The sequence below is a fragment of the Lithobates pipiens genome, unplaced genomic scaffold (genome assembly GCF_037356315.1).
Source record: "Lithobates pipiens isolate NorthernLeopardFrog02 unplaced genomic scaffold, aLitPip1_a1.2 Scaffold_16, whole genome shotgun sequence".
NCBI classification, from domain to species: Eukaryota; Metazoa; Chordata; class Amphibia; order Anura; family Ranidae; genus Lithobates; species Lithobates pipiens.
In genome coordinates this window covers 406982306-407008888 of record NW_027507748.1, presented here as the reverse complement: position 1 = coordinate 407008888, position 26583 = coordinate 406982306, and the positions used below count along the sequence as shown (strand labels likewise).

General features: G+C 42.2%; 1 protein-coding gene across 5 annotated transcripts in view; it reads right to left on the bottom strand.

Annotated features, from left to right (window-relative positions):
• Nucleotides 1–26583, bottom strand: part of NF1 (neurofibromin 1) — a 436753-nt gene that overhangs the window by 116077 nt on the left and 294093 nt on the right. For all 5 annotated transcript variants that reach the window (XM_077482413.1, XM_077482415.1, XM_077482416.1 and 2 more), the window contains 3 exons: nucleotides 16039–16471; nucleotides 15072–15412; nucleotides 3485–3687 (listed from right to left, as the gene is read on the bottom strand). In XM_077482413.1, the coding sequence (XP_077338539.1) occupies nucleotides 3485–3687; nucleotides 15072–15412; nucleotides 16039–16471 (977 nt within the window). The remainder of the gene's footprint in view (nucleotides 1–3484; nucleotides 3688–15071; nucleotides 15413–16038; nucleotides 16472–26583) is intronic.

Here is a 26583-nt window from a genome sequence, read left to right as displayed (position 1 = left end):
ATGTGGGTTATATTGGCTTAGGTGCTGGACACTGGCACGCCCCTTAAGGCGTGAACTTCCCCCATATAACCCCTGCCACTACTGGGAGTCCTCAGTTTTGTAGCCAAGCAAAGTGTATAAGAAGAATGGAGGGACCTCTGTGTCCCCTGATGTACATCAAAGAAAGGATTTTACAGGTAAGCGGTTTTAAAAATCCTATTTTCTTTTCTTACATCAGGGGACACAGAGCCGTAGTACTTACCACGTGGGATGTCCCATAGCAATGGCAATTGAAGAGGGGGAGATAAAACAAAAAAGGAAGTCAGGGAACTTATACTGCAGTCTGCTGCGCCCAAAGGCAGAATCCTCCTGACCCCTAAAATCGATTTGATAAAATCTGGTAATTGTATGAACTGAAGACCAAGTTGCTGCTTTACAGATCTGAGCCACAGAGGCCTGATGATGCACCGCCCAGGAGGTACTAATCGCCCTGGTAGAGTGTGCCTTAATATGAAAAGGAGGAATCTTCCTCTTTAAACCATAAGCATGCACAATGACTTGACAAATCCACTTGGCAATAGTGGATCTAGATGCTGCCTGTCCTCTTTGGACCATCCGGCAGAATAAACAAAGTATCTGTCTTACGAACCTGAGCAGTCGCCTTTAAATACACTCTGACCACCCCTACTATATCAAGGGAATGTAGCAACCTCTCTTCCCTAGATTGAGACTCTAGGAAGAATGAAGGAAGAACAATATCTTGGTTTAAGTGAAACCCTGTCTCTACCTGTGGCAGGAATTCAGGATGAGGGTGTAGCCACCTTATCCTTATGCATAATCAGATATGGCTCCTTACAAGATAGAGCCGCTAGTTCAGAAACTCTTCTGGCAGAAGAAATAGCAACCAGGAATACTATTTTTCTGATCAACAGAACCAAGGGAATCTCTGATAAAGGTTCAAAGGGCTGACAGGACCATGTTCAAATCCCAAGGATCTAGGGGTGTCTTGATCAGAGGACAGATCTGTGTTACCCCCTGCACAAAGCTACGCACTAAAGAGTGAGAAGCTAAAGGCCACTGAAAGAACACTGACAAGGCCGAGATCTGGCTCTTGATGGTATTCAAGGCCAGATTCATCTCTAATCCCATCTGTAGGAATTCAAGAATTCTACCTATAACATATTTCCTGGGGTGCCAACCCCTGGATCCGCACCAGGCAACATATGCCTTCTAGACTCTCTAGTAAATGATCCTGGAAGCTGGCTTCCTGGCATTAATCTAGGTCGATATGACTGAAGGAGATAAACCATGACCCCTTAGGATGTGGGTCTCAATAGCCAGACTGTCAAATTTAGCGTCTGTAAGGTAGGATGGAATACCAGACCCTGCGAAAGAAGGTCCAGCCGTAATGGCAGAGTCCAGGGTACTCCTAATGCCATCCTTATGATCTCAGCGAACCAAAGCCTTCTAGGCCATGAGAATCACCTCCCTTTGTTCCTGCCTAATCCTGTGAAGAAGACGCGGAAATAGCAGAACTGGAGGAAATGCATAAATCAGAGAAAACTAATCTTTTGCCTAAAGGGACTTGTAGTTTTGCAACAGCTGGAGGTCCGCTAATTAAATATCCCTGTGATAAACCAACACAAAGTGGCACATCATTGTGATGTGGAAGGAAAATGATGAATGGTTTTCAAAATGTTTTACAAATAAATATCTGAAAAGTATGGCGTGCATTTGTATTCAGTCCCCTTTACTCCGATACCCTTAACTAAAGTCAAGTGGAACCAGTTGCCTTCACAAGTCACCTAATTAGTAAATAGCATCCACCTGTGTGCAATTTAATCTCAGTATAAACACAGCTGTTCTGTGAAGCCCCCAGAGGTTTGTTAGAGAACCTTTGTGAACAAACAGCATCATGAATGCCAAAGGAACACACCAGACAGGCCAAGGATAAAGTTGTGGAGAAGTTTAAAGCGGGGTTAGGTTATAAAAAAAATCCCAAACTTTGAACATCTCATGGAGCACTGTTAAATCAATCATCCTAAAATGGCACAACTGAAAACCTACCAAGACATGGCCGTCCACCTAAATGGACAGGCTGTGCAAGGAAATCATCAGAGAAACAGCCAAGAGGCCCACAGCTCAAGTGGGAGGATCTGGCCACAGGACAACTTTTAGTGATGAACTCCACAATTCTGGCCTTTATGGAAGAGTGGCAAGAAGAAAGCCATTGTTGAAAGAAAGCCATAGGAAGTCCTTTTGCGGTTTGCGCAAAGCCATGTGGGAGGCACAGCAAACATGTGGAAGGTGTTCTGGTCAGAGGAGACCAAAATTGAACCTATTTGGCCTACATGCAAAACGCTCTGTGTGGCAGAAAACCAACACCGTTTATCACCCTGAACACAACATCCCCACTGTGAAACATGGCGGGGGCAGCATCATATTGTGGGGATTCTTTTCTTCAGCAGGGTTAGGGAAGCTGGTCAGAGTTGATGAGAAGATAAATGGAGCCAAATACAGGGCAATCTGAAAAGAAAACCTGTTAGAGTCTGCAAAAGACTTGAGACTGGGGTGGAGGTTCACCTTCCAGCAGGACAATGACCCAAAACATACAGCCAGAACGACAATAGAATGGTTTAGTTCAAAGCATATTTATGTGTTAGAATGGCACAGTTAAAGTCCAGACCTAAATCCAATTGAGAATCGGTGGCAAGACCTGAAAAATCGCTGTTTACAGACTCTCTCCATCCAATCTGACAGAGCTTGAGCTATTTTGCAAAGAATGCGCAAGAGTCACTCTAGATGTGCAAAGCTGGTACAGACATCCCCAAAAAGACTTGCAGCTGTAAATGTAGCAAGGGGGGGGGGATACAAATGCACACCACTGTTCACATATTTGTAAAACATTTTGAAAACCATTTATCATTTTCCTTCCACTTAACATTTATGTGCCCCTTACATTTATGATTTTGGTTTCTAACATGACAATGTGAAAAATTTCAAGGGGCATTAATACTTTTTCAAGGCACTGTACAGCTTCCCGATGCATGCCTTTTAAATTAGAGTCTTTGATTAACCTGCAGCAAATATACCACGTTCACTGCTTCATTAATATACCTGTGTTAGTTCTATAAATACTGAGAGCAGGAATTAATACAAAATCTTGGCCAGAGAAAAACATAGGAAATGTACTACTGAAGGAGGGAGATGGATGTCTTCACTGATTAACAATGGATAAGGGTTGGCCCCATTTTTAACTGCCAAAGACACAGAAAACTGACACCACCAGTCAGTAGGCGGGATTGTGCTGTCAGCCTATGATTAACACAATGAGCTTCTGTATTCCCTTCCAGCTGAAGATGTTCACTATAATCCACTTCACCCAAAGTTCTCTTATTTACAGCAGAACGTTTGGGGGGAGATAGCTCATCCAATAAACAGCACTAAATGCAAATGTGACAAATTGCTGTAGTCACAATAAATGATATGGGCACCATTAACTTACTAGATTTGCTGAAGCCAGAAATGCACTCCTCTAGAAACTCAAGTGTGAGATGTGGTTCATTAGCTGCCAGGGTTTTGCTAATGGAAACTATGAAAAGTGTATTGTTGGCTGGGATACAAAGACCCGAAGTCTCCAGTAGCTGCCCCTCAATCTTTAAATTAAAGGTACATGTTAAGGCACACAGAAGGTTATAGGCAGCAGACCTGCAAGAAAAGATAAAAGGGACAAACTTAATATTCTAAAAACATTACATTATTATTACCCATTTAAAAGTAACCATTAAGACAACTGATCAATGTAAGTTGACATTTTTCATGACAGATTGATTTACCATTATTGGATTTCAAGGTGGTTACATCTTATTAACCATTGCTATTAACCATTGCTGGCATTTTTCCTTAAAATATGACCGAAAAAATATCTTTGTAGAAAACATGTGAACTGTGGTTACTGAATTATCTTCAACAGCCTGGCTGTTACATTAATCCATTGACGTTGTTTAGAACTGCAGAAAGGTGGCAGTTTAAGCTGCTGATTTGAAACAAGTATGCTGATCATTTCAGACCTTTGCTTTACCAGCTGCACACTTGTTTCACATCTGTGGTCAAAAACGTACTGAGTCTAGAGGCATTAAGACCCCTTTCACACTGGTACAACATGACAGTCGTACGACTCTGTATCTAACTTTACCCTGGGACTTGAAGTCCGACTTAAACAGGGATCTGACTATCAGGCACTGTTTGGTATAAATCTTTAGGTGGAACGCCATGTATAACGTAAAAAAACAAAAAACTGCATGTGTTCCAAGAGCAAACCAGGCCCTTTGGTCTAGTATGGATTTTAAGGGAAACCCACACGCCGGGAAAAAAATGGCATGGGGGTCCCCCCGAAATCCATACCAGACCATTATCCAAGCCCACAGCCTAGCAGGTCAGGAAAGGGGGTGGGGATGAGCGAGCCCCCCCCCCCCCAGAACCATAATAGGCCTTATGCCCTCAAAATGGGGGGTGTGATTTGAGGCAGGGGGGCCCTGCACCCCCCACCCAAAGAACCTTGTTCATATGTTGATGAGGACAAGGGCCTCTTCCCGACAACCCTGGCTGTTGGTTCTCGGGGGTCTGCAGGCAGGGTGCTCAATCGGAATCTGGAAGCCCCCTTTATGAAGGGGGCCCCCAGATCCTGGCCCCCCACCCTATGTGAATGAGTATCAGGTGCATTGTACCCCTACCCATTCACAAAAAAAAAGTGTCAAAAAATAAAATGCAGTACACAGGTTTTTAAAGTAATTAAGGCTGCCGACGACTTCTCCCTTTCTCTGGCTCTTCTGCCTCCCCCGTTGATGTCTTATGCCTCTGCCAGTTCTTCTCAGTTGATGTCTTCTAGCCCTCTCCGGTTCCTCCCCCTCTGTCTTCTGCCTCTGGTGTGCCACTACTTACACTGGAATGAGGCAGAGTCACTGGAGGCCACCCCTTATGACATCATGCCCTAGCCAGTAATGTCATAAGGGGTGGGCCTCCAGATGACATCACCCAGTGACTCCACCCCCATGCCAATATAAGTAGTGGCACACTGTGCACCCAGCATCAGAGCAGGATAGAGCATTGAGTCAACATTGGAAGTACTGAGGGTGAAGACAGCGGACAAGACCTGGCAAGAGCGAGACGACAGCAGAGAACATCCGGCAGAGGCAGAAGACAGCGGACAGAGGGAGAAGAACCGGAGAGGGCTAGAAGACATCAGCAGAGAAGACCCCAACAGGGCAGAAGAAATCAGAAGTGATGCCGGAGTTGCCTTAATACATTTTGAAAACCTGTGTACTATGTTTTATTGTTCACACTTTTTTTTTAGCTGAATGGGTAAGGGTATAATGTAACCGATATCCATTCACATAGGGTGGGGGGCCGGGAATCTTCCAGATTCTGATAAGCTCCCCACCCGCGGACCCCAACAACTAATGGCTAGGGTTGTCAGGAAGAGGCCCTTGTCCTTAACATGGGGACAAGTTGCTTTGGGGTGGGGTGGGGGCGCAGGTGCCCCTACCCCAAAGCACTCACCCCCCCCCCCATTTTGAGGGCATGTGGCCGGGTACAGGTCAGGAGCGGGGGAGAGGGGGGCTCGCACGTCCCCACCCTCTCCTGACCTTCCAGGGCTTTGTGCTCAGATAAGGGTCTGGTATGGATTTTCTAAAAGGGACACTGCAAGTTTTCTCATAACTCTCCAACTGATTATAATGAACTAACCACTCCCATTCAGAATCAGTATCCAAAAAAGACAAGGTGAAACCAACAGCTTTTTATTCTCAGTAGAAAAGGGTAGACGCCTACAGTGAAGTTTGTTAAAATCCCTGAAACGTACGTCTTATTTCGCAAAAGCAGAGTTACTCTTACAGGAAATATGACACCCAAGGTCCTGTTCCTGCTGAATTTGCTAGCATCCAGATTAATATCACAGTAATAATTCTCAGGGGGTGCAGCCATTTGGAATACATATCACTACTTTGGAAACTAAAAATTCTAGCGCATATTTAAAGAGACACTAATACTGTTCAAAACTTCCATATACAACATTAAATCTGCTAAAGTGTAGGCTTTCAATTGACAAGGAACAGGCTATAAACTGAAGGAGAAAAATGCTATTTAACACAAAAATATAAAAGAATAAAAATGAAGGGCCCTTTCACACTATTGTGCAGCAGTAACATCCCAGCAATGCACATTACATGCGCTGATGTGATGCAGTGGTATTCCTTCTGAATGGCTAACCCAAAACCACTTGACACAGGTGCACTGCAGCACAGCAATGCACACATTAGCCACCTTAGTGGCGTGAACGGGACCCTAAGGGTTGACAGCAGCATGTTTTATTATGCATTTTTACTTCAATTTTTATACCATCACATTAAACTATCATTCTTATATAAGACCGGACAAGACAGATTTTAGGTACACACAAAAAAAAAAAAAAAACAGTTATATTTACAGTGCTTGCAAAAGAGGATGAAGCTACAGCTAGCATAGAGAGGTGTGTTTTAGTTTCATTTGCAACCAATCAGAATGGGATCAAGTGCTATATGCCACTGGGGAATTAAAAATTAAACAATTTAATAATAATTTGTTAAATAGGATTTTTGCTTTTATGGGCTTCTGAACAAATTTTTTGGGGGTTTCTGGATGACAGATCCCATAAATAGCCTTAGGGCTAGTTTACACTTGCTTCAAAACATGGCTCTGGACACTCTTTGTTAAAGCTCTCTGAACGTCCGTCAAAGCTCCTGACACTAAATAAAATGGTTAGCTTACAGTCCTGTATACACTTTGCTTTTGCTTGGAGCTTCTGTGGAGGCTTTTGGTGGGGCTTCAGGCAAGCTTTGCCATTTCTATGGAGGCTTTGAAGCAGCACTAAAGCTACATGGGGTATAACTTTTGAAACAAAGCAAAAGCAAGGTGTAAACAGGACTGTAAGCTAACCATTTTATTTAGTGACAGGAGCGTTCAAAGAGCTTTTCCAAAGCCTGTTCGAAGCCTTGTTTTGAAGCAAGGGTAAACTAGCCATTAATGTGTGTTGAAGCCGAAGCAAGTGTAAATGAGCCCTTACAAACTTAACACTTTAGGGGAGATTTAATAAAACTGTAACACAAACTGGTGCAGCTGTGCATGGTAGCCAATAAGCTTCCATCGTCAGCTTGTCCAATTAAGCTTTGACAATAAAAACTGGACACTGTTGGTTTCTTTGCAAAGCTGTACCAGATTTTGCATGCTCCAGCTTTAGTAAATCTCCCCCTTTATGTCACATAATTGTGCAGCCATTTATCAAATCCAAATTTTCAGGGAAAAACAAATAAAAATAAAAATCACTAAAATGAATTTTAGTGCACACAAACAGAATAGAACAACCAATTTCTTGTAAGATATAAAAGACGTTGCATCAAGTCGCCTATTAAATGGTGACAGACCATGGTAACTAAAATTATCCATAGATGTCACTTTAAAGTGGTTGTAAACCCTTACAACACACTTTGACCTACAGGTAAGCCTAGATTAAGGCTTACCCGTAGGTCCAAGAAATATCTCCTAAACCTACACGGTTTAGGAGATATTTGCCGAAAGACAGGCACCGCTGTCTACGGCGCATGCGCCGCAGACAGCGCCGCGCAGGCGCACTGAGCGCGCCACTGTCAACGGCGATATGCCATGCGTGGCGGCTCCCGTATGCATGCACGGGAGTGATGTCATCGCGGCTTCGCCGAATGACAGCGGCGGAGCAGCGAGACCCACCGAGAAGATTGATGCGCCAGACTACAGGGGACAGCGGTGACTTCGGTGGCTCCTGTGTCAGGTAAGTGACACATAATGGACTACTATGCATTATGCTTTACCTTTGCAGGGAATGAAAGAGGAAGTAAACCCATCAGGGTTTACTTCCTCTTTAAGGCTGCTTTCACACTGTTCTACTGCAAAAATGCAATAACACACATTTCGCCTTTTTGCTGCCTTTCCAGTGCATTTTGCGGGTTGCTGGACATAAGCCTCCACCTGTGAAAAAAGGCCACGACTCAAAAGACACCATACCGCAGGTGAGTTTTTGGTGCGTTTTCAGTTCATTTCAATGGGGAAGAGTGTTTTTTTTTTTCTGTACCCAAGTCTTTAGAATTTATCATTAATTGTGGCTCTAGAATTATTACTCACATTCAAACGTTCGAGGTGACAACTCATGTGTGCTGAAATCACTGTATACATATGTGACAAACTTACACACATTTGTGTGCAGGATTTTTTTTTTTTTTTTAAGTATTTTTTTTTCCATTTAACATTAATGCTATTACAAGGGGCCCAACAAGCCTGCTTTTGATAACTGGGCAGTGGAAGGTCCTTTTTATAAAGATATCAGGGGTCTATTAGACCCCCTGCCCTCCAAACCAACTAAGCACAGATTGCGCTGGGTTGGCTGCTTCCCTGGCTGTTACAGCTCTGAAACTGGAAGTGATGAAATTGTTGCTTATGGGTTAATTTGTCACAGAGGTGATCAGGAGACAGATGCTCCTCCATCTCCTCTGTGGGAAGTCGTCCCAGGCTTCCCATAGAGCAGCGTTTCTCAAATCCAGTCCTCAGGCCCCCCCAACAGGTCATGTTTTCAGGATTTCCCTCAGATGAAACGGCTGTTGTAATTGCTAAGGCAGTGAAACTGATCAAATCACCTGTGAAAAATAATGGAAAACCTGAAAACATGACCTGTTGGGGGGGCCTGAGGACTGGATTTGAGAAACACTGCCATAGAGACAGGAGAGCCCAAAAACACTGTGGGGTGCAGCGTTTCACAGCACTGTAAAAAGCGATCGGGTGGCTGTAAATCCACCCAGATCACTTTTCTAAAACCACTGATCTCCGACTAAAAAAAAAAAAAAAAAGGAAGAAGTGGCAACAAGATCATGGCTGCTGTTCTTATAATAATCACTTGGTAAATCGGATGTTTTTATTACTACGTCAGTGGTCAACCACTTGCCAACCATATAACTTACATATACATATTTGGACATGGGCACAATTTGATTTTTTCAGGTATTTTTCAAAACATATTCAAGCTATACTTCTATAATGGCTATGGGCTGAAAGTGCATATACTCAGGTTTAATTTTAGGGTATGTACATCCAAATATGAGGGATGGTTTAGGCATTACAGCTCTTAAAAATAGCCAACCCCCTTTTGCAAGGGTCCAAAAGTAATTGGCCAATCAAAGCAAATGCTGTTTCATGGCCAGGTATGGGCTACTCCATTATTTCTTCATCAATTAGGCAGGTAAAAAGGTCTGGAGGTGATTCTAAGAGTGGCATTTGCAATCTATTGCTGTGAACTTACACCATGCGTTCAAATGAGCTGTCCATGCAAGTGAAACAGGCCATTGTAAGACTTCAAAAACTAAACAAATTCATTAGAGAGTTAGCAACATCAGGAGTTGCCAAATCTAAAGTTTGGTACATTCTGAGGAAAGAACGCACTGGTAAACTCTGCAACATAAAAAGGACAGGATCTTCTCCATGGTAAAGAAAAACCCATTCACAACATCCAGACAAGTGAAGGACACTCACCAGGAGGTGGGCGTATGATTGTCAAAGTCTACAACCAAGAGAAGACTTCACAAGAGAAAATACAGAAGGTTCACTACAAGGTGCAACCCATTCATAAGCCTGAAGAATAGAAAAGTCAGAGCAGACTTAGCCAAAAAACAAACAAAAAACAGACCAGTTCTGGAAAAGAATTCTTTGTACTGATGAAATGAACATTAACCACTTGCCGACCGCCGCACGCCGATGTACGTCGGCAGAATGGCACGGGCAGGCATAAGGGCTTACATGTACGTCCTTGCCTGCCCGCCGGTCGGGGGCCCGATCGGGCCCCCGCCCGGTGCCTGCAGCGGTCGGTATTCGTTCGGGAGCGATCCCGGACGAGGGGACGGCCATTCATTCATGGCCACCCCCTCGCGATCGCTCCCGGCGAATGAAAATGTCCAGTGACATCACTTCCTCTCCTGTAATGTAAACACAGGAGAGGAAGTGATGTATTCTCTCCTCCGTGTCGGTAGTTTTCGTTCCGGCACCGAGGAGAGAGGTTCGGTGAGTTGCACTAACACACCCCACATACAGTAGAACATGCCAGGCACACTCACACCCCCCCCTTTACCCCCCGATCACCCCCCAATTACCCCTGCCCCCCCAGTCACAGTGACACCAATTGCTTTTTTTTTTTTTTTTTTTTTTGCATTGGTGTCATTTGTGACTGTAATAACTGTTAGGGCAGTTAGGGTTAGCCCCCTTTAGTTCTAATGTGCCCCCCTAACCCCCCAATAAAGGTTTAACCCCGTGATCACCCCCCGTCGCCAGTGTCACTAAGGCTGGGTTCACATTGCAGCGGTTTATGAGAACGAATGTGATTCGCACCGCACTGCAGTGCAAATCACATCCGATCTCTGTGCGATTCGAGTTCAGCCATACAGATAGTATGGCTGAATTCGTGTCGCACCCACCGCACCCGCCGCAAATTCGCACGGGACCCTTTTTTTGGCCCGCAGCAGAATCGGATCGCATGGGTGTTCACACCATGCGATCCGAGTTTGCAGATCGCACTGCGATATGCGAACTGATCTGGGGGTGTCATTAACATTTCACTGACACTCCCAGCAGTTCGCATAGGGCAGTGTGAACTGCCGCCGGGAGGCATGCGATGCGGGAACCCGCCGCGGATTCATGGCGTTCGCGCATCGCTCCAGTGTGAACCCAGCCTAATAAGCGATAGTTTTTCTGATCGCTGTATTAGTGTCACAGGTTAACGCTAGTTAGGCAGGTAGGTATTTAGGTTCGCCGCAGCTTTTTATAGCGCTAGGGACCCCCATATACTACCGCATAAAGCCCCCTGATTGCCCCCTAGTTAACCCTTTCACCAGTGATCACCATATAACTGTTACAGGTGACGCTGGTTGGTTAGTTATTTTTTTTATAGTTTCAGGGCACCCGTCATTTATTACCTAGTCTCACTAGTGTACCCCTAAATTTAGGGGTGTCTACTTTCCAAAATGGGGTCATTTGGGGGGGGGTTTGTGCCATCTTGGCATTTTATGGCCTTCAAAACTGTAACGCCCTTAGAAAGCCTGAAGGCGGTGCTTGGTTTTCGGGGCCCCGTACGCGGCTAGGCTCCCAAAAAGTCCCACATGTGTGGTATCCCCGTACTCAGGAGAAGCAGCAGAATTTATTTTGGGGTGTCATTTCACATATGCCCATGGCATGCGTGAGCAATATATCATTTAGTGACAACTTTGTGAAAAAAAAAAAAAAAAAGTTTGTAATTTTCCCGCAACTTGTGGCAAAATATAAAATATTCCATGGACTCAACATGCCTCTCAGCAAATAGCTTGGGGTGTCTACTTTCTAAAATGGGGTCATTTGTGGGGGTTTTGTGCCATCTTGGCATTTTATGGCCTTCAAAACTGTAATAGGTAGTGAGGAGTGAAGTCAAATATTTACGCCCTTAGAAAACCTGAAGGCGGTTCTTGGCTTTCGGGGCCCCGTACGCGGCTAGGCTCCCAAAAAGTCCCACATATGTGGTATCCCCGTACTCAGGAGAAGCAACAATTTATTTTGGGGTGTCATTTCACATATGCCCATAGCATGTGTGAGCAATATATCATTTAGTGACAACTTTGTGTAAAAAAAAAAAAAAAAAAAAAAAATTTTTTTGTCATTATTCAATCGCTTGAGGCAAAAAAATAAAATATTCAATGGGCTCAACATGCCACTTATCAATTTCCTTAGGGTGTCTACTTTCCAAAATGGGGTCATTTGGGGGGGGGTTTTGTACTGCCCTGCCATTTTAGCACCTCAAGAAATGAGATAGGCAGTCGTAAACTAAAAGCTGCGTAAATTCCAGAAAACGTACCTTAGTTTGTAGATGTGACAACTTTTGCGCAAACCAATAAATATACAATTATTGACTTTTTTTTTACCAAAGACATGTGGCTGAATACATTTTGGCCTAAATGTATGACTAAAATTGAGTTTATTGGATTTTTCTAATAACAAAAAGTAGAAAATATTTTTTTTCAAAATTTGCGGTCTTTTTACGTTTATATCGCAAAAAATAAAAATCACAGAGGCAATCAAATACCATCAAAAGAAAGCTCTATTTGTGGGAAGAAAAGGACGCAAATTTTGTTTGGGTACAACATTGCATGACCGCGCAATTACCAGTTAAAGCAGCGCAGTGCCAAATTGTAAAAAGACCTCTGGTCATTTACCAGCAAAATGGTCCAGTCTGAAGGTGGTTAATCTGTACCAGAATGACGGGAACAAAAAAAGTGTGGAAAAGGTTTGGAACAGCTCATGATCCAAAGCACATGTCATCTGTAAAACATTGTGATGGCAGTGTGATGGCATGGGCATGCATGGCTTCCAGTGGCACTGAGTGACATTGGCGTTTATTAATGATGACAGAAGAGAGAAGCAGCCACATGAATTCTGCAGTGTTCATAGATATACTGTGAGTCCAGACTCAGCCAAATTCAGCAAAGTTGATTGGACGGCGCATCACACTTCAGATGGACAATGATCGAGAACACTGCAAAAGCAACCCAGGAGCTTTTACAGGAAAAGTGGAATATTCTGCAATGGCCAACAATCACCTGATCTGAATCCAACTGAGCATGCATTTCACTTGCTGAAAGCAAAACTAAAGGCAGAAAGACCCACAAAAAACAACTGAAGACAGTTGCATTTAGAGCCTGGTAAAGCATCAGAAAGGAGAAACCCAGTCTTTGGTAATGTCCATGGGTTCCAGACTTCAGACAGTCATTGCCAGTAGATTCTCAACAAAACAAAAACATTTTATTGATGATTATATTCATTCATCCAAGTACATTTGAGTCCCTGAAAATGGGTAAACATGTATAAAAATGGCTGCAGTTCTCAAAATTGGTACTTGATATTTATGTTCACCTCTTGAATTAAAGCTAAAAGTCTTCAAATTAGTTTGGATTATTTCATTTTAATTATAATATGGTGGCATACAGAGCCAAAAGTATGAAAATTGTGCCTGTGTCCAAATATATATATATATATATATATATATATATATATATATATATATATATATATATATATATATATATATATATATATATGGACCTAACTGGACGTACACGATCCGACACTACCGGGTAAAGGGCGCACACGTGCGACGTCAGTGGAAGCCGACTTGCCAGTACTGCGACTATGTCTGCCAGCACCCGCCGATCCTCCTGCACAGAGGCAGAGTGGCGGTCTACCTATGTAAACAAGGCAGATCGCCATTCTGACAGGAGGGAAGGCATGGATCCTGTGTCTCTGTAGTAGAGACTGGGATCCATGTCTTTCCCTAGTAAAAGCACCTCCGAATGTACACGAAAACACAGGCTAGGCACGCGCTAGGTTAACCCTTTGATCGCCACTGATGTTTAACCCCTTCCCAGCCAGTGTCATTAGTACAGTGCCAGTGCATATGTTTAGCATTGATCATTGTATTATAGTATCACTGGTCCCCAAAGAGCGTCCAAAGTGTCAGTGTCCAATGCAAAATTGCAGTCCTGCTATAAGTCGTTAGTCACCGTAATTATTAGTAAAAAAAAAAATATCCCATAGGTTGGTAGATGCTATAACTTTTGTGCAAACCAATCAAGATACATTTATTGGGATTTATTTTGCCAAAAATATGTAGCAGAGCTTATTGGCCTAAATTGATGAAGAAAAGTATTTTTATGCATCTATTTTATAGCAGAAAGAAAAAAAAGTTTTTTTTTTCAAAATTGTCAGTCTTTTTTATTTATAGTGCAAAGACTAAAAACTGCAGAGGTGATCAAATTTTGGACACTATTTGCATACAATTTTTATTTGGGTACAGAGTTGCCTGACCGCTCAACTGTTAAAGTAATGGAGTGCCTTATCGCAAAAAGTGGCCTGGTAAGGAAGAGGGTTAAATCTTCCGGAGGTTGAGGGATACAGGATCAGATATTGAGAAACAACTGGGTTATATTGTTGCTTACAAGAGAATGGGACAAAGGCAAAAAAAAAAAGGTCAGGAAAGATAACGCCTTCCACTCCCTTCCTGGGCAAGTGTTTTGCTATTGTCCAGCAAGATTATTAACTTACTGTGGAGCAAAGAGTGCTTCTAGCTGCAGTTTCTGTTTTTACTAATACTCGGCAATGCCCTGGAAGCCAAAAAAGGAAGGTGTAGGGCATGAATGTTCAACCTGTGGCCCTCTAGCTGTTGTGAAACTATAAGTCCCATGGATGCATTGCAAGCCACTGACAGTTACAAGCATGACTCGCAAAGGCAGAGGCATGATAGAACTTTTAGTTCTGCAACAGCTGGAGGGCCACAGGTTGAGCACTCATGGCATAGGGCCTGCCTGTTATTTGCCATGAAGGCACCGGGCTCTGCTTATTGAAAGGTCCAGATATTGTACGCAGCCAGGTTTATTTGCACAGGTCTGGAGTGAAATGGAGCATTCAGGACTGCCTCTAAGGAGGCTACCACCCAGAGCTTTTGGATCCTGCTGGTGTCAATCACAGCATGCTAAAGATCAAAGCCAGTTATGGAGCGAGCCCACGCAAGTGCCCCCATAGCAAGCAAATTGCAAATGTGGGCACTGTGCAGGGGAGGTGGGGTTAGTTGGAAGGATGCGATAATCTAGAAGAAACGCAGGGGACCCAAGGAGGAGGCGGCTTGGGGCTGCTATTTACAAAACCAAAAAGTAAAGGTTATTAAAATTTATATATATATATATATATATATATATATATATATATATATATATATATATATATACACATATACATATATACATACATACATACATACATACACACACACACGTTTACAATCACTTTAAATCCCTCATTACATTGAGTGCTTTGATTGGCAAGTTTTCATTTTTGTATGGACGATCGCTTTAATGTTTTCAGCATTGAAAAAAAAAAAAATCTGACTAATGACCTAGTAGATATGCATAAATATATAAAATGTGTACTAAAACCATCAATAAACCAATACAGGGGTAAACGACTACCGTAGACTTGGATCAGAGCTTCCCAAGTTGAGTAATGCTATGTTAAGTAGTGTTCCAGGAACATCCTTTGGACGGATCTTAGTGTGTTGGGGGATGGAATCTGGTTGTGACAGTTCCCATCGAGTCCGTATGTGAATGATAGACTGGACAATGGCTTCACACTCCTGATGCATGAATGTGAGTGGTGTTCCTTGATTAGCAATAGTCAACGTGAACTGATTTTCATCCACTAAACAAATTTCTTCTATCTCAGAAGCATAGTAGATGTCATTCAGAAACACAGATTGGCCCAAAACCCGCGTCCTCTCTGCTGAAGTGACCTGAACAGCCGTAGAGCCCACCTACAAAACACAAAGAAAACAGGGTAAAAGTGACTTTTTTTTGAAAAAAAGGAATTTACCATGAGGTTGCAAAATGTGGCATTTATTTTTAACTCAGGATATTATAGGCAAAAACGCTTTCAGAGGATTCCATTTGACCTCATGATTAATACTGAGGCACAAACAAGTAGGGAATAATTCAGAATTAGGCCTCGTGCACACCAAACTTTTTTCCTCCCCTGGATGCCTTTACTCCAGGAGAGGAAAAAGCAGTGATAAAAAAAACACTCCTGAAGCCACACGTTGCAATTGCTTTCAGGTGTGTCCAGCGTTCATTCAGTCTACGCTGGCACTGGGTTTCTTCCCTGCCGCTAAATGCCTATACATGCAAGGACACACAGGCTAATACAGAAGGCCATTTAGAGGCAAGGGGGGGTGGGGGGGGGGGCACAGAGTTAAAAGCCCTTTAGTGGCAATTGATGCCCAGTGTGCATAAGGCCTTAAAATGCATACACTGTTCAATATACGTTTTGCAATGTTATAATGATCAGTTTATAGGTAGGTGCTTGTGTTAACAAATGCCATTTCCTTTATTTCAACATTTGGCTTGCTCAATTTCATATGTATACATATTAAACTCCACTTACTTTAATTGACACTTTAGTGTCCTTGTGGGCCAGTTTAAGTGCATTATGGAACAGCTTCAGGTCCTCCTCCAAAGCAAGTGTGGCCGCTGGCAGTTTCTGCTGATCATGCTCTATGTGTTCAGCTAACTTTCCAGATGGATCGATGAAAATTAACCTCTTGCTGCCTTTAAGACCAGTTAGCAGTCTTTCATGGTATTTTGTATATTCCCTCACCCAGGAGTTACAGTTGTAGATATAAACTGCTGTCACATTTTCATATGCAAAGCCAGGAAAAACCACAAACCATTTTGAAAGGAAGTCTGTTTTAAAGCGATTGCTGGGCCCAGCGTGAGTAAGATCTACCACTATCTCATATGGCTTGGCATAGTATGGCTTTAAAGTCAGAAGAACATGGTAGATCAGCAAGTCTCCATTTATTTGGCCAGTCTTGAACCTGCAAGGCAAAAAAAAAAAAAAAAAAAAAGAGTCATAATTGTCTATTGGAATCACTAAAAGGATATAAACCCTACTCCAGCCAAACATTTTTTCTCGTTTTCAATAAGCGTTCCGATAGGGTTTTATTTCCACTTGTGAGAATATTGCAAATATTTTCCCTCACTACCTGTCCCTGCGATGCCTGTACAAGAAACAGAAGATGTGTATTACACCCGGACAGAAAAGCACAGACAATAACTGTTTTTGTTATCAGTGTCCCTGCTTCCATAACTCCCTGGTTTTAGAAGCGAGAGGGAAACGCACAAATTGGGACATAGATGCGAAGACTTCCAAAGATTCCTTCCCTTTTGAAAAGAAAACAAACTATAGTTGGGCTTTTAGGTAAGAGAGCTCAATGCTAGGAAACATGATTTATTTATTTTTTATTATTTAGTTTTCTCTAACAAAATAGTTCAACATAAAATATCACAGGTAAATATACTGAATTTCAAGCTTATGGATAGGTTTCTAGAATCAAGGTATATGTAAATTAGAATTTTAAATGCAAAACAAAAATAGCTAAATGCTAAAAAGCTAGGTAAGTACTTCTAGTACTTGCTAATGAAGAAAATCTGTGAAATTAATAAACAATTTAAATGATAAATTAAACTGGAGGTTGGAGAAGGGGGAGAGAGTCCCCATTTGGGACCCCTATGCCATACAGCTGTGCTCATAAATTTACATACCCGGGCGGAATTTATGATTTCTTGGCCATTTTTCAGAGAATATAAATAAACACAACCTTTTTCCCTCATGGTTAGTGTTTGGCTGAAGCCATTTATTATCAATCAACTGTGTTTACTCTTTTTAAATCATGACAACAGAAACTACCACAATGACCCTGATCAAAAGTTTACATACCCCAGTCCTTAATACCGTGTATTGTCCCCTTTAACATCAATGACAGGTTGAAGTCTTGTGTGGTATTTGAGAAGATAAAGCGCCTCATCCACAGATGGTAAAGCTGCCCATTCCTCTTGGCAAAAAGCCTCCAGTTCCTGTAAAGTATTGGGCTGTCTTGCATGAACTGCACATTTGAGAGTGGCTCAATGATAGAGGTCAGGAGACAGATGACCACTCCAGAACCTTCAATTTATTCTGCTGTAGCCAATGACAGGTCGACTTGGCCTTGTGTTTTGGATCATTGTCATGTTGGAATGTCCAAGAATGTCCCTTGCGCAGCTTTATGGCTGATGCATGCAAATGTTCCTCCAGTATTTTTTGATGGCATACTGCATTCATCTTGCCAACAATTTTGACCAAATTTCCTGTGCCTGTGTAGCTCACACATCCCCAAAACATCAGCGATACACCTCCTTACCTGTCATCATAGGCCTTGTTGACGCCTCTCCAAATGTAGCGTTTGGGGTTTGGGCCAAAAGCTAAATTTTGGGGTCATCAGTTTGAGGCTTGTCTGTGCTGTTTTGTGTATTGTAAGCGGAATACTTTGTGGCATTTACGTAGAAATGGCTTTCTTCTGGCGACTCGACCATGCAGCCCATCTTTCTTCAAGTACCGCCTCATTGTGCATCATCAAATAGCAACACCACATGTTTTCAGAGAACACTGTATTTCACCTGACGTTATCTGTGGGTTTTTCTTTGCACCCCAAACAATTTTCCTGGCAGTTGTGGCTGCAATTTTAGATGGTCTGAGCATTTCTCAACTCCAGTCCTCAAGGGTCCCCAACCAGTCAGGTTTTCAGGATTTCCCTCAGATGAAAGAGTTGTGGTAATTACTAAGGTAGTGAAACTGATCAAATAACCTGTGAAAAATAATGAAAAGCCTGAAAACATGACCGTTTGGGGCGCCTTGAGGACTGGAGTTGAGAAACACTGGTCTACTTGACCATGGTTTGGTTTCAACAGAACCCCTCAATTGCCACTTCTTGATTAGAGTTTGAACACTGCCGATTTTCAATCATTTCCTTGCCCATCTTTTTATATCCCTTTCCTGTTTTATATAGTTCAACTCCCTTTTCCCCACAGATCCTTTGACAATTATTTTGCTTTCCCTATGACTCAGAATCCAGAAACATCAGTGCAGCACTGGATGAAAGATGCAAGGGTCTGCCAGGAGTCCAGAAACTAATTGTCCTTTTATACACACACTAATTACAAGTAAATATATCACAGGTGAGGATGATTACTTTTAATATCCATTCAAACCCCTTTGTGACAACTTGTGTGCATGTTATCAGGCCAAAAAAAAACAGGGTATGTAAACTTTTGATCATGGTAATTTGGGCATTTTCTGTTGCCATTATAATTTAAAAAGAGTAAACACAGTTGATTGATAATAAATGGCTTCAGCCAAACACTAACCAAGAATGTCATGATCATCATTCATATTCTCTGAAAAATGGCCAAGAAATCAAATTCTGAAAAACTTATGAGCACAACTGCATACATTTGAACTGTGAGGAATATCTGGGTTTATGTTGCAATCCTTGGGAAGGAGTTATGGCACGATGTGTGGAAAAGTACTATATTGATATGATTATTCAAGATCAATTTTATCACTATTTAGATGGCAGCAACCAAAGTCTGCTAGATCTTGATGAAGAGGACCATGTCCATGAAACACATTGAGCGGGAAAACTTCTATAAATCACTGCAGTGGTTGAAAATTACTTTTGTAATTGTATGTCATAAGCTTGTGATTATATGTTTAATCTTAAGAAAAACAATATGTTTAAAAATTTTACTAAAATGCTGTGCCTTAAAAGTCCCAAATTTTTATTACGATTATAATTTCTATACGCCAAATTTAGGGATGTGAAAAAGTTTTGTTATAAAATTTTGTAAATAAGTATGTTTTCTGCGGCTCTGACTGCCACTCACAGGCATCACTGATAAGGAGACATCTGGCAGGCATTAGAAATGGGCATACTTGGTCATCCATCTGGTGGTCGTGTGTGTGTGTGTGTGTGTGTGTGTGTGTGTGTGTGTGTGTGTGTGTGTGTGTGTGTGTGTGTGTGTGTGTGTGTGTGTGTGTGTGTGTGTGGGGGGTTTGCTGCTCTCGTTGATCGGCTCTCCTCTACTTGCATCTGTCAGATGAGTGAGGAAAAGTAGATGCTTTTCCTGTTTAATCTGTCTTTGGACATGGCTTATCACCTGGTAAAGAGCCTCTATAGGAGGCTCTTTACCGAGATTAGTGTAGCGGTGTGTCAGACAGATCGTCACCCTGCGCGCCCCCACCGGCGTGTCGCCGGCAGTTATCCTGAAAGATGTCACATGACGTCCAGTCAGAACTGAACTACCACCCAGCCGTAATTTTGCTATAGGCTGGGCGGGAGGTGGTTAAAGAGCATGTAAATTCATTTCTTTTTAATTAGAGGTGGATAAAGCAGAAAATAGGTTAGAACCCATCGGGGGTTTTTTTTTTTTTTTATTATTGTCGCTGTTCCCGCTGGGGAGATTCACTCCTACATTTGTTCTGAAGACCACTGTTAACAGGATATGAAGATATTTGAAATCCAAAAGCCTGAGTTGTACCCATAAGGCCTCATGGTCACTGGACATTATAAAAACACCATTCGTGTTAGCAGTAGAAAGCTGTAGCAGTAGAATGAGTTTTGCAGTAGCTTTTATTTATTTTTTATACAAAACTATACTCCCACAAAAAAGCTTATGGCTCAAGAACGCTGATGAACACAGAAAAGCCGCGTTTTTAAGCTTTTACCCAAGTTAGTGTTTTTACAGATGAAAAACTCTTAAAACAAAACTAGCTCTCAGTTTATTTCAAGCCAGAAAATGCCTGGACACATAGGATAACATATTGGGGGGTTTACTGGCTGCAGAAAAAATATCTGAAGCCAAAAACTACAGCTGTAAAAATGTTCAGTGTGCATTAGGCCTAAGGTATAATATACACGGAACGTTTTTACAACCTCTCCTGAACAATTTAACTTGACAGATTGAAACGTCCATTTTGACGCATTTGCGCTTAGAAGAGTTTGAAAAAAAGTTTTTTTTTCCTTCAAAATAGACAAAAACGTTTGTAAACGAAACACGGATAAACATGCGTTACTGCGTTTAGAAGTGTCTGGCGCTTTACATGCCTCGAAACTCAGCATCTGATCTAATTTTTTTGCTTTCCAAAAACGAAACTGCCTAGAAACCCTTTGTACATGTACTGATAAGATAACAGAGGAGAGTTCGGGAGCAGTTGAAAAAAAATGCCCAACTGCTCCTAAAAGTGCGTTTAGCAGAAGCAGTGTACATGAGGCCTTAGAACACACTGAAGGAACACACATTTAATCCCTCGATTGTCCCCTAGTATTAACCCCATCCCTACCAGTGACATTTACAAAGTAATCAGTGCATTTTTATAGCACTGATCACTGTATAAATGTCAATGGTCCCAAAAATGTGTCAAAAGTGTCCAATCTGTCCGCCGCAATCCCAAGAAAAATAAAAAAACACATGCAGATCACCGCCATTACTAGTAAAAAATTAAATGCCAAAAATCTCTCTCAGACGCTACAACTTTCGTTCAAACCAATCAATATACACTTATTGCAATTGTTTACCAAGAATGTGTAGATATATATTGGCCTAAACTGATGAAGAAATTTGTTTTTTGTTTTTTTAAAACAAATTCGGGGATATTTATTCTAGCTAACAGTAAAAATAGTTTTTCCTCCCAAAATTGTTGCTTTTTTGTTTATAGCACAAATAGTAAAAACCACAAAAGGTGATCAAATACCACCAAAAGAAAGCTCTATTTGTGGGAAAAAAAGAACACAAATTTTGTTTGGGTACAGCATCGCATGACCGCGCAATTACCAGTTAAATCGACACATTGACAAATTGTAAAAAGTGCTCTGGTCAGGAAGGGGGTAAAATCTTCCGGGGTTGAAGTGGTTAAAAAAATGGACATTTGAAACGTGGTTTACTGTCAAGTTAAATCATTCCCTTGTGCATGAAGCCTAAAGGGACTAGGGGTGGAATCTTTTCCGAAACAGGATCTGCTCTCACTTCCTGTTAACCTCTACAGAACTTGAGGTGAAAGTAAATCTCCCAATGGGACTTTGCAAAATAAATATATAAAAATGGATAAAATTTGACTATGCAAAGAACATGTTGCAGAGTATGCTGTAATCAGCTGTAAAACGGTTGTAAAGGCTGAAGGTTTTTTTTACCTACATGCATTCTATGCATGAAGGTAAAAAAAACCTTTAGTGTGCAGCTTCCCCTCAGCCCCCTTCAAATACTTAAGACCAATCTCAATCTAGCGATGTGCATGAGATCCAAGGCTCTCCCAGGTCTCTCCCTCCTGATTGGCTGAGATGCAGGTGCCATTGGCTCCCGCTGCTGTCAATCACAGCCAGTTAAGTGGGAGATGGGGCCAGGCAGCAGTGTCTTATGGACATAGAAAACTAGCTCGGGAGTGAGCATACAGGAGTGTCCGCACAGAAAGTGGCTTGCTATGGGGGCACTTGGCGAGCAGAAAGGCTGCTCTGTGCAAAACCACTGCACAGAGCAGGCAAGTATAACATGTTTGCTATTGTATTTAAATAAAAATGTTTTCCTTTACAATCACTTTAAATCTACAGTGAGCTCTGCAAAAGATACAGATAGCCGGTGAGTGATTAAACCCGCTTGCATAAAAAAAATATATATATATGTATGTATATACACACACACAGAGATCAAAATTAGAGAGCATACAATTTCCTAAATTTCAAGGTATCTGCTTAGTCCCTTTTGAAATGACCTAAACTGGAGTAAAAGAACAGTTTTGTTAACCACTTAAGGACCACCGCATGGCAATGTACGTCGGCAGAATGGCACCGACGGGCACAAGTACGTACATGTACGTGCTTGCCTTCCAGCGGGTGGAGGGTCCGATCGGACCCCCTCCCGCTGGATGCGGCGGTCTGTTTCGCTTCAGGAGCGATCCGGGATGAGGGGATGGCCATTGGTTTCTGGCCATCCCCTCTCGATCGTTCCTGGCGAATGAGAAGCTTCCCCCGCCTGTGTAGTGTAAACACAGGCAAGGAGGAAGTGATGTCATTCTCCTCGGGCGGTCTTTTTGACCAGACTGAGAGGAGAACAGAGAAAGTAAGTGCACCAACACTACACTGACATGTAGGTACACATAGGCACACAAATCCCCTCCCGATATCGCCCCCCCCCACCTCCCAGTCACAGTGTCACTGATTGCAGTGATCATTTATTTACTGATCACTGCATTTAGTGTCAGTTGTGACAGTAAAAACTGTCAGGGCAGTTAGTGTTAGGTCCAGGGTAGCCCCCTACCCCCCAATAAAGGTTTAACCCCCTGATTGCCCCTAGTTAACCCTTTCACCCCATTTTGCCAGAGTCACTAAGCAATCACTTTTCTGATCGCTGCATTAGTGTCACTGGTGCCGGTAGGTAGCTGGTTATTTTTTTAGGTTCACTCACTGCCAGGTTTTTATAGCGCTAGGTACCCCCATATACTACCCAATAATGGTTTTAACCCCCTGATTGCCCCTAGTTAACCCTTTCACCAGTGATCACCGTATAAGTGTTACGGGTGACTCTGGTTAGTTTGCTTTTTATAGCATCAGGGCACCCACCATTTATTACCCAATAAAGGTTTAACCCCCTGATCACTGGCGGGTGATATCAATTAGGTTTTAGGGTCAGGGTCTGCGTCGCCCCAGGCAGCGCTAGGTTAGTGCCAGTACCGCTAACACCAACGCGCAAAGCATACACCTCCCGTAGTGGTATAGTATCTGAACAGATCAATATCTGATCAGATCTATACTAGCGTCCCCAGCAGTTTAGGGTTGCAAAAAAACGCATCGTTAGCGGGATCAGCCCAGATACCTGCTAGCACCTGCGTTTTGCCCCTCCGCCCAGCCCACCCAAGTGCAGTATCGATTAATCACTGTCACTTCCAAAACATATAACTGCAGTGTTTGCAGAGTCAGGCCTGATCCCTGCGATCGCTAACAGTTTTTTTTGGTAGCGTTTTATATTTAAATCTTTAAGGCAGTGCTTGGTTTTCGGGGTCCCGTACGTGGCTAGGCTCCCAAAAAGTCCCCCACGTGTGGTATCCCCATACCCCATGAAAAGCAGCAGAATTTATTTTGGGGTGTAATTTTACTTATGCCAATAGCATGTGTGAGCAATAAATCATTTAGTGACAACTTTGTGCAAAAAAAAAAAAAAAAAAAGTTTGTAATATTCCCGCAACTTGTGGCAAAATATAAATTTCATGGACTCAACATGCCTCTCAGTAAATAGCTTGGGGTGTCTACTTTGCAAAATGGGGTCATTTGGGGGGGGTTTTGTGCTATTTTGGCATTTTATGGCCGTCGAAACTGTGATAGGTAGTGAGGAGTCAAATCAAAAATTTGCACCCTTAGAAATCCTGAAGGCAGTGATTGGTTTTCGGGGTCCTGTACGCGGCTAGACTCCCAAAAAGTCCCACATATGTGGTATCCCCGTACTCAGGAGAAGCAGCAGAATATATTTTGGGGTGCAATTCCACATATAACTATGGCATGTGTGAGCAATATATCATTTAGTGACAACTTTTTGTAAACTTTTTTTTTTTTTGTGTCATTCAATCACTTGGGACAAAAAAAAAAAAAATATTCAATGGGCTCAACATGCCACTCAGCAATTTCCTTGGGGTGTCTACTTTCCAAAATGGGGTAATTTGGGGGGGGTTGTACTGCCCTGCCATTTTAGAACCTCAAGAAATTAGATAGACAGTCATAAATTAAAAGCTGTGTAAATTCCAGAAAATGTACTCTAGTTTGTAGACGCTATAACTTTTGCGCAAACCAATAAATACACGCTTGACATTTTTTTTTACTAAAGACATGTGGCTTAACCACTTTCAGACCGGACCAATTTGCTGGTCAAAAACCAGACCACTTTTTGCGATTCGGCACTGCGTCGCTTTAACTGACAATTGCGCGGTCGTGCGACGTGGCTCCCAAACAAAATTGACGTAATTTTTTTCCCACAAATAGAGCTTTCTTTTGGTGGTATTTGATCACCCTTGCGGTTTTTATTTTTTGCGCTATAAACAAAAATAGAGCGACAATTTTGAAAAAAAAACACATTATTTTTTACTTTTTGTTATAATAAATATCCCCCAAAAATATATAAAAAAACATTTTTTTCCCTCAATTTAGGCCGATACGTATTCTTCTACATATTTTTGGTAAAAAAAAAATCGCAATAAGCGATTATTGATTGGTTTGCGCAAAAGTTATAGCGTTTACAAAATAGGGATAGTTTTATAGCATTTTTATTAATAATTTTTTATTATTTTTTTTTTACTAGTAATGGCGGCGATCTGCGATTTTTATTGTGACTGCGACATTGTCGGGGACCCATCGGACATTTTTGACACATTTTTGGGACCATTGTCATTTATACAGTAATCACTGCTATATAAATGCAGTGATTCCTGTGTAAATGACACTGGCAGTGAAAGGGTTAACCAGTGGGGGGCAGTGTAGGGGTTAAGTGTTCCTAGGGGTGTGTTACTAACTGTGGGGGGGGGGGGGGGGTTGGGCTTTCATTTAGTGTACACTGATCTCTGCTCCAATCACATGGAGCAGAGATCAGCGTCACTAGTTGCTAGGCAGAATGGAAAAATGTTGTTTATACAGCATTTCCTCCATTCGGCCGCTCCGTGAGACGATCGCGGGGATGCCCGCGGCGATCGAGTTCGCGGGTCCCGCGACCGGACTCACGGGGGTCCCGACCAGCGCGGGAGCGCGCCGCCGCCGGCGCGCTCCCGATGGCAGGGCGGCATCGAATATTGGACGTACATGTACGCCAATATGCCTGCCCGTGCCATTCTGTCGACGTACATCGTCGTGCGCTGGTCGGGAAGTGGTTAATAACTTTTGGCCTAGATGTATGACTAAAATTTAGTTCATTCAATTTTTCTTATAACAAAATTAAAAAATCTTTTTTTTTTTAATTTTTCATTTTTTTCCTTTTATATCGTAAAAAAATAAATATCGCAGAGGCAATCAAATACCATCAAAAGAAAGCTCCATTTGTGGGAAGAAAAGGAAGCAAATTTTGTTTGGGTACAACATTGCATGACGGCGCAATTACCACTTAAAGCAGTACAGTGCGAAATTGTAAAAATACCTCTGGTCCTGGTCCGGGGCTGAAGTGGTTAAGCATATTTCATGAGAAGCACAAAATAAAAAAACCTCAATAAAATTAGAAAAAAGGACAGCGATCAAAATTAGAGAACACTTTGAGACACCTCCCAGTTATTGGTGGTAATCTGGCACCTTGTGCTAATTTTAATTATCTGACAAACCCTATTTAACTGGCAGCTTAACTTTCCAGTTTACACTGACTTTTTAAGATGGTGAGCCGTTCTAAAGTGAATGAAAACCTCTGGCAGTAGGTTGTCCAGATGAAGGCCAAAGGGAGGACCCTTCCAGCCACTGCAAGAGAAGCTTGTCATTCCAAATCTGTGATTTGTGGAATATTGGATGTTTACAAGGTCACAAACTCATTCAAGTTCTCAATCTGATCGTCCACAAAAGACAAATGCAAGAGGACAGAATAATGAGAAGGCCCACTCTGCAGTGACCAAATCTCTCATTAGCAGAAAGAATCAAAAAGGCTAGACTAACCCTTGCTGAGAAGCATGTTGTGTGGACAGAGGGGAACTGGTCCAAAGTTCACTTTGGTGATGAAAGCAAGATTAAAATTTATTTGGGTCTGATGGGAAGCATTATGTTGATTGTCAAACTGGGGAAAGACAAACCAAAGTGTGTAAATTAGTCAGTGAAATGTGGGAGGGGGAAGTGTCATGGTTTGGGGGATATTATCTGCAGAAGAAGTTCGGCCTTCTATACAGCTACATGGCAGAGTAAATGCAAATGTTTATCAGAACCTGGAAAATCCTTGGCAAAAAAAAAAAAAAAAAAGTTATGGCCAAGAAACCCACTACAGTCACCGAACTGTGGAAGAGACTGGAAGAAGAGGGGAACAAAATGACACCAGAACAGTGTGAGAGACTAGTGATATCCTGTGGCCGCAAATGTGCTGAAGTCATTGAAAGCAAGGGCCTGTAGACTTTCTA